This window comes from Notolepis coatsorum (genome assembly GCF_963971535.1).
Source record: "Notolepis coatsorum genome assembly, chromosome: 14".
Taxonomy (NCBI): domain Eukaryota; kingdom Metazoa; phylum Chordata; class Actinopteri; order Aulopiformes; family Paralepididae; genus Notolepis; species Notolepis coatsorum.
In genome coordinates, this window is record NC_140178.1 from 57,353,447 (window position 1) to 57,372,090 (window position 18,644).

Consider the following 18,644-nt stretch of genomic DNA (forward strand, 5'->3'; position numbering starts at 1 on the left):
TGGTGGAGGGTTGGAGAGGTTCCGAGAGCTGGGTGGAGGGTTGGAGAGGTTCCGAGAGCTGGGTGGTGGAGGGTTGGAGAGGTTCCGAGAGCTGGGTGGAGGGTTGGAGAGGTTCCGAGAGCTGGGTGGTCTTGGAGAGGTTCCGAGAGCTGGGTGGTCTTGGAGAGGTACAGGAGTAGGCCCTACCCCTAAATCCATATGAGTTTGTGAATTCTTCTGCATTGCTAAATAAAAACAAGACTACTTTGTTGACATTTGAAAAGAAGTTTATTGCAGACATAATTTATATACATACATATTTATTGTGAATTTCCCCAAGGGGATTAATAAAAGTTCAACTTAACTTAGCACAGGCGTGGTTGTGCTTATAGTAGGTAAGCTTCTGAGTAGCTACAGGAAGCAACACAAAGAATAAATACAACAGCACACTGAACATCCATCCCTGTGACGTCGTGGTAGTCAGAGGCTTGAGGAATGTTCCAATGTTTTAATATTGCTTCACTAGCCCTGAGCAACAACAATCAGTCGGTCCTACCTACAGACTTAACCAATTTATATTAAAAAAAATTATTAAGAAAGGGCTACCCTGATATTTGGAAATTCTGTCTTATTTGTCTTCACATGCTTCCAACACTTCTGGGGGGGGGGGGGGGTTGAATTGGCTAATTGAAGGGGGAAAAAAAGTCTGCACTGCATGCCAACGAGTAGCTGCTAGCAAAAAGTTGTAGTGGTAATGATTGGTATCAATGAGGCAAGCAAACCTTGCTAAAAATCTACCAACAAAAGTGAAACACTGCATGGTGTTTCTAAGTGTAGGAAGTCTTCATTCAATTGAGACCATCGGAAGCACAAATCCTGAACCCCCCCCCCATAATGTTACAAGTGAAGAAATGGGGGAAAAAGACTAAAATTCTAAATGTCAAAGTATCACTTAAATCACCTAGCCGCCAAAAATTTGACTTCTGATAGTGTTTTGTATAAAATAAATAATAAAAAAATGGCTGATATGGCTCACCTATGCATTCCTCATATTGTTGGTAACAGCGTCCATACAGTTGCTCTGTGGTCACTCTAAACCTACCATCAGGCTCGGTCTATGGTTTCCAGTAGGGGTGGGGGAAAAGATTGATACAGCGATATTGCACTATTTGAGCTCTTACACCCAAATTAGGTTAATATCCCATTAATGCCAAAAGGTCTGAACCAGAATTCAAACTTAATTTGAGTGTAAGAGCTCCACACAAACACACCTCAAGTTTACAAATGGTTTCAGAATATTTACCCTCCTATATTCCCACAATATTACATCTGTACATTATACATCCATTTCAAAAGAACCATATCTCACTGTGGTATTCTATCCAACTACTTGAGTCTTTAGTGAAACCTTTTGTTTTACACTCTAAAATTCCTGAGACCAACAGTCACTTTCAGAAGGTATTTACCTTGTTCCATCTCCCTACCACCCATATTGACCACCAACCCCAAGACACTAGCACTATGTGACACGTTTGGATGAGTATTGGTCTATAAGGTAATTGCTCCAACTCAATAATGCTACGATAGCAGAATTCCACCATATTGCTTACATACATCCCAGAGTATTGCTTACACCTATATAAAAATCTGTTATCAGTAAAACAGTCTACTCCCTACAGCTCTTGTGCATCGTCTTTTCCTTCTACCATTACCATTATCGACACTGTCGTGCTATAACCAGTAGGTGTCGCTGTTGAGTCACATTCAGTCATGTTAAAACATTGGCAGAAGGTAGTAATTATTACTGTGCCTAACACATAGTTTCCCCTATTACTTTTGGGAAATTTCTCCAAACTAGTTAATGCTCTCAAAACAGTTCACACAGGAATCTAAACTCCTTGATAACTGTATCAAAAGGAGAACTACAACCAATTTATAAGTCATATGGTCTAAATCAGTCCAAAGATATTAGTGAACACTAACGTTTCTCTCTCCCAAATCCATATTTCAGAAATGGAAGCAATACTTGGAATTGGGCCATTTCAGCAAAATAGTGTTTAACTGCAGCCTATTGAGAGAGCATGGACCCTAGGTTGAAGACATTAACCAGAGAACAGCTGTAAGGTGAGATAAAAAAAAATATATAATACATTTCCCCCATAAATGTGTCGTTCCAGTGATCAACACTAAACTCTGTCCGAGGGACACAAAAACAGCATGACACAGACCGGACCCAGAGGAACAAAAGAGAGAAGATACAGAGGAGGTGAGAGACATGCAGCACAGCAGACAGATACCTTAACGTCAACAACACACCAAGTGCAAGTGCCAAAAAAAATATATATATACTTTCGGGCCACGCCAGGATGCTCTGACCAATCCAGGGAGATGAGCAAAGGAAGGGTCAGAGGCGAACGTCCATGACAGAGTCACTGTGTGAATTGGCTGGAAGGGGGGGGGGGGGGTCACTGACAGTAGTGATATAGTTATACAGTACCGTTACAAAGCAGTGTAGACGCGGGGAGGGTAAGGCTTATATCATACCACAATATCTCTCAGTTTTGACGGTATAGTTTTCCAGTACAAATTACAATGTGATACAATATTCATATTGTTATCTTGTAATACAATTGTCATGGTGCCGTTTCATTCATAACGGCCAATTTCCTTTCTTTAATACTGCTGCAAAGGGGGGTTGGATTAACATAAATATACAGTATGTATATACGTAATTCATTTTTACAATACGGATCCAAACCTTTGCATGGATCCATGACAATATACCTTTATATTGGGTATGCCTGCCCACTGGTATTCAATACATGGGATGAGGAGAGGATGTGGTGGGTCGTCTTCACAGTAGAATCGCTGGTCCTGGTCCAAAGTCTAGCCTCTTCACCATCCTAACACATAAAAACACACACATCTTACTTTGGCACATCTTACTTTGGCAGAGGAGAGAAAAGTCCTTTGACTTTGGTGTGTACTGTGTACTATGTATATATGTTGTACCCAAGAATTCTGCCAATCAGATCACATACACACCAATTAGATCACATAACACCACAATACCCAGAGAACACGTCACATTTACAGAAGTGAGAAGCATCAGACATTGAACGCACCAGATTAGATTAGAGTGACACTCATTTTTTATTTTTACCTAAAGCAAAAAAAAGGGGGGAATTCCACTCTGGGAAATGTTGCTTTACTACAGAGTAAAATTAACTCACAGCCAGCTCTGTTCATATCATCAGGCCAGAGATATAGACCTAAACGACTGCACATGAACAAAGAACTACACTTGAGGTGAAAAAGGGCAGGCATCAGACACCGCTAGTCAAAGGTTGACACTCCTACCAAACACACTGGTTACTTTGTTAACTAGTGAGAGAGAGTGGGAAACTGATAGTTATCAGGAAACACCATTGTTGTAGTTCTTCAAAATGTTGTGAGGGTAGAGCTACGTGTCATTATGACATTATGATTCCCCTTTAAACCTTAGCCAACGTTAGCTAGCCAGCTAGTTGTAAATTATGGCATTCTTGGTGACATTTAATTAAATTAAAGGAACACGCCAACATTATGAAAAATGCACTTTCCTTCTTCTCCAGAGTCAGACAAGAAGATAGATACCAATTTCCTCTCTGTGTGTTCTGTAGAAATCTGGCTGCAAACTAGTCTAGTTTAGCACAAATTAGGGTAAGTCACGGTTCGGTACGGGTTTTCGATACAGTGGGGGAAAGTTTGGCTTTCCATGTTCCATTCAGTTGTGATGTAGTGTGCAGTAACTAATTGTACTTGTAGGGCTGTCAAACGAATATTCTATATTGAAATTAATAATCGACTTGTTTAGAATTATAGAATTATATTAGATTGTGAAAAAAACAGCTCCCGGTGGGCGGTCGTTAGTGGTTAACATACCGTTGTATTCGTTAGGTATACAGCCGTACTGAACCTAAGGTCCAGTACTGAAACAGTTCGGTACGGATACGTGTACCTTTACACCCCTAGCACAAATGAATGGAAGCAAATACAGACCACTAGCATAGCTTAATACTGCAGGAGAGGTGTTTTTGGCCAAAAGATAAGCTACAGTAGCTGGTCCATAGCCAGATAGCTTTCTACTGAAATTGGTATCCATCTTATTATCTGACTCTGGAGAAGATGGTAAGTGCATTTCCCATAATGTTGGCCTGTTCCTTTAAATGACATAGCACTTTTGCTCAGGATTTGCCCACAAAAGGACATTATGTGATTGCACCAGGCAACCACTCGCCATATCCATTTTAAGGCATCCAAAAGCTTGCAAATGTTGCCTTCTTACAAATGGGATCCCAGGCATTAGGGATCATACTTTATTCAACTTTCAGTTGACATGTTTTTCTAATAGTTCATTGAGGATATACGAACATTAGCTTCGTATGCATGGTCCCATTCCATGTGGTCAAAAGGTAAATGGCATGGATCACCATTACTCTACAACTCCATCAAACAAAGAAAGCCCTAGTATCATTTTAGAACCGGTATCAAATGTGATTTATCAGAACCAGTAACAAAAGACTCCCCCAACGACGGTGGCTACTGTAAAAAAGGGCATAGCTGTGTGTGTCAGGACAACTCACCCCTTGCCGTACAGTCCATTGGTGGGGGGGGTCTCCGAGATGTCCCGCTGGCCCACTGTCACCCCCTGTTCCCTGACCAGGCCACCAAGGTTCTGGGTCACCGTCTGTTCCTGGACGTACTCTCGACACAATGCCAACTTGGACTCCAGGTTCTAAAGAGAGAGGGGAAAACAGGGAATTGTATGCAAGATAAGAACTTGAACTCATTTCCCTTCAGTCAGTCAAAAAAATATAAAATATATACATATAACATTAATGAAAAAAACTACCTAAAATACAATAGATATTAAATACATAAAACAAATATAAAAGAATATATTTTCTTTTAAATGATTTCTTAACGCATCTTGTAATGTATCCACAGCGAGTGCTGTTGGAGAGGAAAGCACACTCATCTCTATAGGCAATAAGAGTTTGCATGCAGCGTACGTACACACATACAGACACACCCTCTACGATGGAAAGTTCAATTTAGGTTTTGTACCTCCATGTGAAATATGGTGCAAATACACCTTTTCCTCAGTGAGTGATGTTGTTCTGAGCATTTTTTTTGCAGACAATGTGAAAATACACACACACACAATGTGAACAGGTGATTTTCATTCAAGCTGCACAATATATTATAGTGTCGGTCACTTCAAACCATAGCTTCAAACGCATCAAATCCTTCACTATGATTGTCAGCCCCAGCATTCTGGCTCAGAGTCCTTTTCATTTATATTATCCTCAACCAGTTCCAATGCTTGTTAAACATTTTACCTTTGTCTTTTTGCCATTTTATTCTAAAAACAAGAAACCAGCATGTGTCTGTCTGACGGCCCAATCTGTGGAGTGCACTGGACTATTGAGAAAAAGGAATTTTCCATTGGTTCTCCCAGCCCACGTGACCATTTTTAGCATTTCCATTGGCTATAGTGACAGACATATACGATATAGATAGATAGATAGATAGATAGATAGATAGATAGATAGATAGATAGATAGATAGATAGATAGATAGATAGATAGATAGATAGATAGATAGATAGATAGATAGATAGATAGATAGATAGATAGATAGATAGATAGATAGATAGATAGATAGATAGATAGATAGATAGATAGAGCGGATTAGATGCAGACTGCATTATAAGAGAAAACAACCAATCTAGATTATATTTCAAGATTCTATGCCTTACTTCCTTGCACTGCCACTCAGCCTTCAAATGAAGAATGATTGTTCCTTTTCTTTATGCTATGCAAACAGCATTATTAGAGTCAAATGCAATAAAATGATAAATGATAAAGGGTGCACTGAAATCCTTTTTGGAATGAAAGAAAACAAAAATACATTGATGGATAACATTGACAGGTCGATGTCTGATATTTTATGAAAGGTCAACAAGAGACCAATATATGACTCTAACCCTAACGCAGTGGTCGTCTTACCCCAACTTTCCTCAGCAGCTCTCCCACGATGTTCAGAGCAGAGATCCTGGCCGACGTGGTGAGAGGACTCCCCTTCAGACTGTCACCTGGGAATACACACACAATTTATTTGAATTATTAATAATAATAGTTCAAGATTCAAGATTGTTTATTGTCATTGCACAGTTAACTCTTTCAGCACCAGCCGCTTAAGCCATCCTTGTACCCATTGCGCCACCGCTGTAAGAGATAGGGATTTTCACTGTGCGTCGCGGTGTTTGCAGGTCTCTATATTATAGCTATGGAGACAATACTATGGGTCATTTGACATTAACTATCCATCGTTCAACATGTGAAAAATAATGAATTTTTTCATGTATACGTTCGCGTGTTATACCGTGGTGAATATTGTATAGTTTCAGAGTGATCCTGGCTAATTCCTGGTAACGGTGCTATGGAGCGATATGTGAATTTTGCTGTCTGATCGCCATTTCCAGTATTGATGTCGATCGGGTCCCTGACATGAAGTGACACAAGATATGCCTCAAATGTGCTGAACGCGTTTGGAAGTGGTCGGATGAAGCAATTTACTTGGCTTGATCTAAAATTTCTAAATTCTCCGCCCGGACGAAATTAGATGTGACACACAGTGTGAAATAAGGTTTCAAAGGGTGGGCGATACTGCCACCTAGCAGGATGCGGCCGGTATTGCACTCTAGGGATCTCAATGATTTCCTATGGCAACACCGAGGTCCGTGAACCGGTAATGAATAAAAAAAATCGAATAAAAGGAAAAACTGCCAAAACCCGACTATACTCTGGTATGGCGCTCAACCGCTGGCGAGATAACCCGACTTCACTCGGGTCAGCCGCCCAATGAGTTAAACAGACAGTTTGCCATACAATGAAAATCTTACTTTGCTAGTCCGCCCTTCACACAAAATCACACAATACTTAACTAAAACATATTTAAATACAAGCGAGTGCTAGAAAATAAGGTAACAAATACAATAGATAAATATATACAAGGCACAGTGAGTAACATTGCACATTCCGATCAGTGTTTACAATATAAATGGAGGTGACAATGGGTCACAGAAGCAGTTAGTGGGTCACAGCAGCAGTTAGTGGGTCACAGCAGCAGCCATCAGCTCTATTTTATATCTTTCAAAATGTTCAGTTGCTATTGCATGCACTTATATTACGCATATGAGTGGATACTTACCAACTGTTTAACCTGTTTTATTGCAACACTACTATCACCGACATCTAAGAAGGGAGATCCCCCCTTGAACGGCCCTTCTAAGGTTTCTCTCCTCCACATTGCCTGTGGTGCATTTTTTCCTATTGCTAGGTTTTAGTGAGTTTTTCCTTACCTTCGCGTGGGGTATGGCTGGTCGTTTTTTTGGACTTTATGGTGTTTGTGTTCTTGATTTATTGTTTCTTCTTGACTTGTTTAAAGAAGACGTGTCCGGCCCATGGGGACATTAACGTGTGTTGTCGGGCCTTACAAATACATTTTATTTGATTAAAAAAAGTGTCTTTAGTAATTCATAGTTCAGGGGAAGGGTGACAGTGTGGAACAAAAGTGGGGTGGGGGGGGATCAGTTTCAAGAAGTGTCTGTGGGGGGGGGGGGCTAGGTGGGGGAGCTGGCATTCACAAGTCTGATGGCCTGTGGGTAGAAACTGTTTGTCAGTCTCGTAGTTCTGGCTTTCACAGACTCCTGTATCGCCTGCCTGATGGCAGGAGGTTGAAGAGTCTGTGCTGGGGGTGTGTACTGTCCTTAATTATGTTATGTGCTCTCCTGGTGGCCCTGGTAGAGTAAATGTCCTGTAGTATAGTAATAGTGCAGGTTCCTGCTAGGGATGAGATAGAATATTTGAATAGCCGATGCCAGTCTCCACATTGGATTTTCATGTCAGTCTAAATATTTTTTATATTATAATTAAAATAAATATATATATTTTTTTATTATAAAATATTTTTTTTTTAATTGAAGCAAACCATTCTTATTTAATTCCTTTTTATATTTAGAGGCAGCCTAATTTCCAATTGATCTAAAAGATGCACATGCTACCGTTTCTGTTTGTTTATTAAAACCGGTTGATAGGCCAATGCAATGCTGTTATTATAGGCTACAATGGTGAATGGTGTTATTTTGATTTATTGTCGGTCATCTGAGCTGATCAACGTTCTGAAGGATTATCTGAACTTCAGATTCTAAAGTGCCTATTTATGTGCAATACCCTTTGATTTTAACACTTTGGATGCCACGCCTCCCAGTCTCAAAACATGGTTGAATGCCACCACCCACTTCAATGATAGAGCTCTCATATTTGCAAACGCATAAACTATGTCTTAAATTATGGCTATGTGTCTAATCTGGCCGTCGCTTATCAATGACTTGTTTGCAGTCAACATTGTCGAAACAGATTTTTTTTTTCTTTTTTAATAATCGGTTCATTTCCGTTTTATACCATTTTGAAAAACGTTCGTTCTTTGGAAAGTTTCAGGAAAATATAAAGATGCTGTGATTAACGCCCTTTACTGGAATATTCTGGAATACACAAAACACGTTGTCATTTTTCGGCTGATTTATGAATCGTTTTCAAATAAACGCTAGATTATCGATAGTATATGTGTACTTATGCACGCTAGAGAAGCGGGCTGAAAAATCGATTATCCATGCCGTGCTTAGCGTTAACGTTACGCACACACACGTTGTGATCGCTGTGAAAAAAACATCCGATTAACCCAAAACTGGTAACATAGAGTCCTTACCTCACATCAGATGTTCTGCAAAAAGATTAATCCAATTCCTGATCGCCATTCCAAATATCGATCGCGTTTATTGATCCAACGTTATACTCCGAAACAGATAATCAACGCTTCTTCCAGTACCCTCAGTCAATGCAATAGTAGATGCATGCCCCAGAAGTAAAACGTGGACCGGAGTTATTTTTTCTATGCACTGTTCTATGCTGTTCAATGCTAATAACACCAGCCACCAAGCGAACCCATGAGCTCCCCGTCAACACCGCTCTGTCGGGACGATGACATTTAAGAAAGTATCTGCTGTTAAAATGACAAATGGCATTGACACTTTAATCGATTAAGCACACGTTTGTTTTATAATGCTTACTCAACAGACCGCAGTGTTGTTGATAAATTACGTCATATGGTATCGGAGCGCAGCATTAGAGGGTACTCGCCGATACCGATACCAGCATTTTAGGCAGTATCGGCGGCTTTTCCGATACTGGTATCGGTATCGGAACAACTCTAATTACTATGGCCCATTCAACATCGATTATCTATCGTTCAGGATGTAGGAACGTTATACTTTTTCATTCATAGATTCTTCCAAAAATAGCTTCTAGAATATAAGTATGTTTTTATCGTTTTATGCAGTAATTCATAGAACGTGAGTTATAGGCATAAACGCATATATAGATGATCAACTGCCGTTTATTGCCGATACACGCTATATTAAAAAATTCAACAGTACATGATCGTATACGTTATGATTCATCATGCGCGGATGAAAGTGGGGGGGGGGTCGTTTATAATTCCGTGATCGTCAGTAAATGCTTTATGTAGTATGTGTGATATATTGATCAGCGCGGTTTGCATTGAAAAGAATAAACAATCAAGCTGAAAGTAACGTTACTGTCTTACCGTTCGCCGATGAGACTGGAGGAAAAAGATCCCACTTATTTGACGTCGATCGACTAGATCCATTTCCGGTTTGTATGGCGCAATAAACGCCCAAATCATATCGATTATTGAGTTATGGCAGCGATCCATTGCACGCCAGTGTGTGTCTATAGTCCCGCAACGATATGCGACTGCCGGACGGATTTCCCAGATGCACCGAGATCACCAGATGCACTTCCGGTTGTAACTCGCCCGATCATCCACCAGGCGGCGGTATTGAGGCGTTGTACTGTTGTGCAGAGTCCCACTGTATCAGCAGAGGCTGGGTGGCGGAATTATGAATGCCATGGCGAAAAAATGAAATATGATCTCAATAACGTCGTACAGCGTGGTTTGGCAGAATTTGCATGACCAGCAAACCCGTCGTAAGCCGTTTTTGGCGGTCAATGTGTTACATATTGAATACATGTTCTTATTGTATATTAATCGTTTCCCTAACTTTTTGAATCTCCTTTACAAATAGTAACTGAAAATGTTTTGGAAAAAAGTTAAATCATTTCACTTCACAGTTACAGTAATGAGGCACTTGGGGCAGAGCCGATTTGTAGGCTGTGTGACGTACAGGCAGCTCTGCGTAGGGGTGTGATGCAAACACACATACACACACAGAGCAGATACAGATCTACAATAGACAGATACCTCTACTATAGGATGGTGTGGCGAAGGGACTGGCCAAGACAGGAGGTCTCGGGAGGGTGGAGGGGACAGCAAATATGTGAGGTCTGGGGGGGACAGCAGCCGAAGGAAGAGGAGGAGAGGAGGCGAGTAGGGTGTAGGGAGGGGTAAGGTTGGGGGCAGTGGAGGAGATGGAGGTGTGGTCTTTGGCCACAATGCTGAGAGATGGCCTTCTCTCCTGGACATGCTTCACCACCAGCTCCTGTCTCAGGTCTGAGAGAGAGAGAGAGAGAGAGAGAGAGACCCCCACAGACAGAGAGAGAGAGAGAGAGAGAGAGAGAGAGAGAGAGAGAGAGAGAGAGAGAAGAGAGAGAGACCCCCACAGACACAGAGAGAGAGAAAGAGGAGATAACAAATACCGTAGTAGAAATAGTAGGGCTGAACTATAAGAAATATCTAATTGCTATTATTTTGACTGATATTGCAATATGATTCACAATATTAGAAGGAATTCGGGCTGAGAATGGTCTTAGTCGAATCGGATTTGTTTTATATTATAAAAAAAAAAATGTGAAGTCTATTCATAAGACATTCTGGCTAAATATATTGCCATGCATTCCAGTGCTAGTCTACATTAACAGTCAAATAACTTTTTTTTGCATTTTTGCATTTCAAATCAATAAATCCGTTAAGACAACTGCATATGATGCTAGATGGCTGATGTGAATTGCCAACAATGCGTGTGGATTTGTCGGAATCATGCATCGGAATAATGACAGTACTAGGGTTGGTGCGGTGATGTGAAATTTCCCATGACTAATAAACTCATGACAATATCTGTATTACTGATGACACCGGACATTTTACATAATGACACAGAATATCTGTAGAGCGCTTATAGTGCTACATTGATCCGCTGCGTCTAGTCTGTTTTTAATTCATTTTCAATGACTAGTATCCATTTGTTGGACAGACGGAGTTGACATTAGGTTCCAATTAAAAAATAAACCAATGGACAGCAATACCTTCCGTCCATATTCCTCACATCTACGGCAATGAAGTAATTTGAGCACCTGGTCCTAGACCTCAAATCCTCCATATCATCCCAACTAGACCCATACCAATTCGCTTACCATGCCAACAAGTCAGTAGAGGATGCCATTCAGGGCTCTACAGTGCGACCATATTACTCGCATTTGCCCCTAATAAGTGTGTGCAAACCGGAAAAATCAATTACTCGCACAGTGTGATTACTCGCACAGTGTGCGAGTGAAGATTACAACCTCAGTCGTACTTTTTTCTCTCCGCTGCTAATCGTTCAAAAACTACAAGTCCCACATTGCACTCAAGCCAACGGTCCAATGATCACAGTAGAGTGACGTGACTGGTTTCAAGCGAAAGAAAGGAAATGACCAATCGGAAGCTCTCATTTGCTTTTTTACTTCCGGACAGTCCGCCATTGCCCTAAGCGAGACTTTTCAGAGACAGTAACATTAAGTTAACTTATTCTAGTCTTACCAATAGCAATAGATTTTAGAACACCTAGATTTATCGATTGATTGATTGATTGATTGATTGATTGATTGAAAAGTTTATTAACAGATTGCAGAATGGGTACAGTACAGTACAGCTCAATACATACAATTGTTAAGAGGATGCAGACCTGAGAAAGACTTTCGTCTTGTTTCCATCAGGGTCCCCCATTTTCAATTCATCATAAGCATTCATCATCGATCATCATCGATAGCAATAGTAATATAACGTTAATGCAACAAAATGAATGCCTTGCTTTGTTAATCATAACGTTGATGCAGTAGCGTATGTCGTTGTGTTGGCTGTAACGGACATGAGAATAGCAACACTGTGTACACATTAAAATTGCGATTATAATAGATTCTAACATTTTCAAATTGATGTAGTTGAATTTTCCCCTTAGGATCGATGCATTGCGATGCATTGTTACACCCCTACACCAAAGTCACTGGCCCACTGTGCGTGTGTGTATGTGTGTGTGCTAACTTGGCTAGTGTTATCAACAGCAGAGGTGGGTGGAAGCGGTGTGACGTAATTGGCAGAATCGACTGTCAATCAATGGTCTACCTGACACGCAATCTCATAAACAATGTTTCTGTACTGGAGGTGTACAGTATTTATTTTCAATAGGCAACCCTGAAAGGATTATCTTTCTAGAAGAGCAACACTAGCCAAAACATAGACATTGTATGCATAAAAGGGGCAAAAGCTAAAGTTTAGTGACTGTTACTTTTGTAGCAGCAGTTCAATGTCACTGCCTTTTTTATTAGGCCTAGTTGTTGGCCTACAACTTTGCCACAGTAGGCATTAATCACGTAATAGTTCAAATGTCTGTGTCCCATTCCCGTTTGCACACGCAGATACACACACACGCACACAGTGGGCCAGTGACTTTGGTGGTATGTGCTATTGCACAGATGTGTGTCCCGTTTGCACACGCACGCACAGTACAAATATACATTTATAAAAAAAAAAAAAAAAAAATAATAAACTCTGTTACTTGAAATATTTTCACTGTGCTCCTAAATAGTTGTGTGCTCCTAAACATCTTTGTGTGCTCCTAATTTTTTTAAATTTAGGAGCACATGTGCTCCTTAGGAAAAAGGTTAGCGTAGAGCCCTGCCATTAGCCTGGTACTCCACCACACACTCCTACACCTGGAAACCCCTAACACCTATGCACGCATCTTGTTTATAGACTTCAGCTCAGCCTTTAATACTATCTCCCCCAATAAACTATTCTCCAAGCTACAGGACATACAAGATACAAGATACTTTAATGCCACACAACAATGGTTGGTGGTAATTGTTTTCGGTACAGATTGTTAAACACTGGTTACATCAACATGAAACAGACATCAAACATCAAAAACGCCCCCCTCCCACCTCCCAATCCCACAATAAATACATATAGGACAGTCACGGTAACAGTGTCAGTCAGTGACAGATGCTTGCCCGTCTGTGCAAAGGGGGGCGGGCCAGCGTGTTCAGTGTTCGGACTGCTGTGGGGAAAAAACTGTTTGTGAAGCGTGTGTGTCTGGTTAGAATGGACCTGTAGTGACCTGAGGGCATGTGCTGGAATAAGTGGTGTGCTGGGTGAGAGGGGTCGTTGACTATTTTACCAGAGCGGGTGACTGTGCGTGAGGTGTAGATGGAGTCCAGAGAGGGGAGGGGGCAGCCAAGTATTTTGGAGGCTGTCTTGATGATGCGTTGGAGTTTGTGTTTAGTGTGTTTATCAGTGGAACCTTACCAGACTGTGATGGATGAGGTGAGGATGCTTTGAATTATGGCAGTGTAGAATTGGACCAGCAGGTGTTGTTGGACTCTGTACTTAACTGAGGAAGTACAGGCGCTGCTGGGCCTTTTTGATGATGGCAGTGGTGTTAATGTCCCATTTGAGTTTATTGCTGATGTGAGTGCAGAGGAACTTGAATGATTCAGTTAGGATTATGGGTTGGTCTGAGATGGTTATTGGGAGTATGGTTTTTTTTTTTAAGTCCTGAAGTCTATGGCAATTTCCATGGTTTTGGAGGTGTTGAGCAGGACGTTGTTGGATGAGCACCACCTCACTGCTCTGTCCACCTCCTGCCGGTAAATGGACTCGTCGTTGTTGGAGATGAGGCCCAGGATGGTGGTGTCGTCTGCGTATTTGAAGGCCTTGACTGAGCTGTCCAGGGGGGTGAATTGGTTAGTGTAGAGGGAGAAGAGCCAAGGGGAAAGGACACAGCCCTGGGGGGCCCCAGTGCTGAGGGTCAGAGGGCGGGATGATTTGTTGTTTACCTTGACTGTTTGGGTTCTATTGCTGAGGAAATTGAGGATCCAGTGGTTGATGGTTGGGTTGATGTCAATGTCCTGTAGCTTATGGAACAGATTATTGGGGGAGATGGTGTTAAAAGCTGAGCTGAAGTCAATAAACAGGATACGGGTGTAGGTGTTGGGGGTTTCCAGGTGCTGTAGTGTGGTGGAGAGCCAGGTTGATGGCGTCCTCTACTGACCTGTTGGTCCGGTATGCAATCTGGTGTGGGTCCATGTGGGGTTCTGTGGCAGTTCTGAGGTAGTCCAGGACCAGATGTTCAAATTATTTCATCGCTACTGATGTAAGGGCTATGGGTCTGTAGTCATTGAGTCATTTTGGTGGTTTTGGGGACTGGGATGATGGTGGATTGCTTAAAGCACTGAGGGACTGAACAGAGTTGTAGGGATGTATTGTAGATGTCAGTGAAGACGGGGGCCAGCTGGTCTGCACAGTAGTGGAACACTGCAGAGGAGAGGAGGTCAGGCCCGGAGGCTTTCCCTTTATTGGTCTTTTTGAAGACAGCTCTCACTTTGTCCTCGTGGATGATGAAGGGGGGGGGGGGGGGGAGCGGGGAGCGGGGGAACGGGGGGTGATGGGGCCTTTGTCGAACCAGGCATGAACATCAACCCGGCCATAAACTACTGGATCCTTGACTTCCTCAGCAATAGAACCCAAAAAGTCAAGGTGAACAATCTCACATCCCGCTCCCTGACATTTAGCACTGGTGGCCCTCAGGGCTGTGTCCTCTCCCCCTGGCTCTTCTCCCTCTACACTAACCAACTCATCTCCCTGGACAGCTGTCAAAATGTTCAAATTTGCAGACGACACCGCCATCCGAGGCCTGATCAAAGACAATAACGAGTCCTCATACCGGCGAGAGGCGGACAAAGCAGCGAGATGGTGCTCTATCAACAACCTCCTGCTCAACACCTCCAAAACCACAGAAATAGCCATTGATTTCAGGACTGCCAAAAAAAACACAAACTCCCACTATCAATCTCTGACCAATCCATAACCCTGACGGACTCACTCAAATTCCTCGGTACCCACATTAACAATAACCTAAAATGGGACACCAACATCACCTCCATCACGAAAAAGGCCCAGCAGCGTCTGTACTTCCTCAGGTCCAATTCTATACTGCCATCATTCAAAGCATACTCGCCTCATCAATCATAGTCTGGTACGGTTCTACACAAAAACACTCCATTCACAAACTTCAGCGCATCATCAACAAGGCCTCTAAAATTATAGGTCGTGACCTTCCTCCCTGGACTCCATCTTCACCTCCCGCACAACCACCCGTGCCAGAAAAATTGCAAAGGACTCTGTAATCTGTATCCAACAAAGATGTTTTCATGTCATAAATTCTGATAGCAGGAAACATGTCTAACATGCCAGAAATCAAAGCAAAGTGACTTGGTTTTCTATATCTAAATTGGCCAATGACCCCAAAATGATTGTCCAAGTCTATACTTTTCATTAAAAGTAATGGATGAGACCGCTACACAGTATCGGGTGATACCCAAAGCCCCGGTATCGGTCCATTCCTGAGGTGGTGATGGCAGGCTAGTGGAACAGAGAGACTCACCTCGTGCCTCGTCCTTCAGCCTCTGGACAGACTCAAACAGGTTCTCCTTGTCATCCAGCTCACTCTCCAGGAAGGCGTTCCTCTCAATCACATGGTTCATCTTCTGCTCAAAGTCCTCCAGTGACATGATGGTCGCCCTGAGAGGGAGACCGAAGAGAGAGGAAGACAGAGAAAGAGGAGAGAGGAGAGACTGTGGTTATGCACCCTGCCCAATGCATACAAGCAGGAGTGGCTGGGGTGTGGGTTCCAGTATGCATATATACCACTGAGTGTGAGTGCAATGTTCACATGTGTTTGTATCCAATACTGTGGGTGGGAATGTTCTCCTGTATGTAATACTGTTGTGTATAAATGTGCAATACTGTGTGTGTGTGTGTGTGTGTGTGTGTGTGTGTGTGTGTGTGTGTGTGTGTGTGTGTGTGTGTGTGTGTGTGTGTGTGTAATACTGCATCTATGCATAATGGCCTATATGTAATCCACATTCTGTGTGTGTGACGTCTGACCTCTTGGCTCTCTCCAGCTCTCTGATGTATAATATTGTGTGTGTGTATTAGGGCTGCAACGATTAGTCGAGATAATAGACGACGTCGATCATAAAAACTCATCGACGCAGAATTTTTGCGTCGATTAGTCGTTGCACTACCTTGCACTACCTATCTTTGTGAAAGTGGCTTCTCAGCTCTGGTCCAGCTGAAGACAAAGCAGAGGAACAGATTGGACATTGAGCATGACCTCAGAGTTGCTTTGTCTACCATCACCCCAGACTTTGAGACTCTTGTCAGGAGCAAACAACATCCCCAGTTATCCCATTAGTTCCCTGGGATGTTAAGCTAATGTGGTATTCTTGACTGTGCATTTCATAACTAATATGCGTGTAATAATTAGAAAACCATAATGCAAAAGCCAGGTGTACCTTTTTAACAGCAGAGTGGATTTACAGTGCTAAGTAAGGAAGTGATACTGGTGTTACAGAAAGTCATTTCAACAAACCCCCACTCTAAACAAATGTACTCAACTGCTTGGAACAGAAGGAAACAGCCACTCAACCCCCACTTGTGTGACTGAGGATTGTATGTAAATATGGCCACACCTAACAGATTACAGGCAGAGAAACAGAGGTCTGGTCACAGACCTAACTTGCTTTTGCTAAAGGTTCATGAAACTATTTCACAAACAAGATCATATTAATTAAACTGACTTAGTAGATAAAAGGTATTTGAATATCATTTAGAATGTCAAACTGGTTATTTAAGTAATAATGCTATTTCACTCTGGTTGTAAAGCTTGCTAGAATCTAAACCTTAGAACTATAAATTCAGTCTGGAAAAAAGCAGGCTTGTGATACTTTATATAGGAAATCTGGTATTAAAATATAGACAAACTCCACATTGGGTTAATGCTGAATACATATGTAACTTCTTACATTTAAGGTACAAATTAGAAAAGGTTTTAGTGTTAAACTGTCCATTCATCAAAAAGCCACATGAAGACCCCCCGCTGTTGATACTGGAAGAAGACCCCGAGGAGGAAGACAGGGAGGGGGGCGGACCGCCCCCAGAAGACAAACCTGATTTGACCAAAACGTACTACTAGACTGCTATTATTGGTGGATATCAGGGTATATAATAGAAAACACAGTGTTAGAGAGACAGGCCAGACCCCCCACCAGGGGGTTCTGCGTCTCTCACTACCGCCCATCCAGAGACTACTGTGAGCTGATTGCATGCGAGTAAATCATGGGAAACACCATTGTTGTTTAGGTTAGAGTAACATGTATACAGATATCCATCTGAAACCAGGTTTACTCATGTGTAATGCTCAGTAAGATTCTCTATTTCATTTGATAACCATGACTACTGTTTATGTGCATACTAGGTTTGATGTGCAAACCTTATTAAGCCCATGTACAAACATGTTTGATGTACTATGAAATAATCCTTGTATGTAAACAACAACCTTCTGAATTCACTCTGAGCCCAGAGGCAAAATAAACGCTTTGAGTTGAACTATAGTTCCTTTTGTCCAATGGGGGGTCCAGGAGGGGGGGGTACGAGCTAGAGCAGGGGTCGGCAACCCTAGGCACGCGTGCCTGCATAGGCACGCGGGGGCATTTGCATAGGCACAGCAGTAATAAAAAAAAAAAAAAAAAAATATTATAGTGAAATATTTTGCACTGTTGTCGCATTTATCTTGTTGAAATCCTCCCACAGGTTCTTTTTACTACCACATATTTAATTGAGACCCTTTATTTGTTTATTATTTCAATTTAGCTGGAAATACATTGCTACATCATTCAGTAACATTTGCAGAGCCTTATAACAAAAACATTATTACGGTCACCATTGTGACCAGTGGGATTAATCAACAAATTGTATTATTTATTTTTCTATTTCATTGAACATTGCACATGTTAAAAGCCATTTTTTTACTCAAAATGTGAGTATTACCAAGTCAACTTGTGTTCTTAAAACAATTAAAATAAACATAGTTTTATTAGGTTGAAATAATGTGGTTGTGTACTTATTTTTCTGTTAACTTATTATGGATTGAAAACTGAAAACCTTAATGCACAGTAACTGAACTCAATATTTTTAAGTTCTGGTAACTTATTATTATATTTTTTTTTACAGTGTAGTCTTGCGATCAATCAAAACTTATTTACACGATATACCTCACATTCACCCTCCATCCACATCCAAATGAATGGGCAAATGTGAGTGAAATGGTCGCACTGTATGCAGCTGTTTTGTCTGCATTGCATTCCCCCCCCCCCCCCCCCCCCCAACTCAGATTTAGGGTTGATACAACCATCATAATAATATTGTTAATAATAACAATAACAATAATGATGTAATAATGTAAAAATTATCATTAAAAAGAC

At 41.6% G+C, this 18,644-nt stretch overlaps 1 protein-coding gene across 1 annotated transcript in view; it reads right to left on the reverse strand.

Moving 5' to 3' along the window:
- Positions 1–244: 244 nt before the first annotated feature.
- Positions 245–18,644, reverse strand: part of nde1 (nudE neurodevelopment protein 1) — a 95,992-nt gene continuing 77,592 nt past the window's right edge. The window contains exons 5-9 of the mRNA XM_084329796.1: positions 15,764–15,900; positions 10,369–10,617; positions 6,033–6,118; positions 4,605–4,756; positions 245–2,882 (exon numbers count right to left, since the gene is read on the reverse strand). Of these exons, the coding sequence (XP_084185922.1) occupies positions 2,834–2,882; positions 4,605–4,756; positions 6,033–6,118; positions 10,369–10,617; positions 15,764–15,900 (673 nt within the window). The 3' untranslated portion in view covers positions 245–2,833. The remainder of the gene's footprint in view (positions 2,883–4,604; positions 4,757–6,032; positions 6,119–10,368; positions 10,618–15,763; positions 15,901–18,644) is intronic.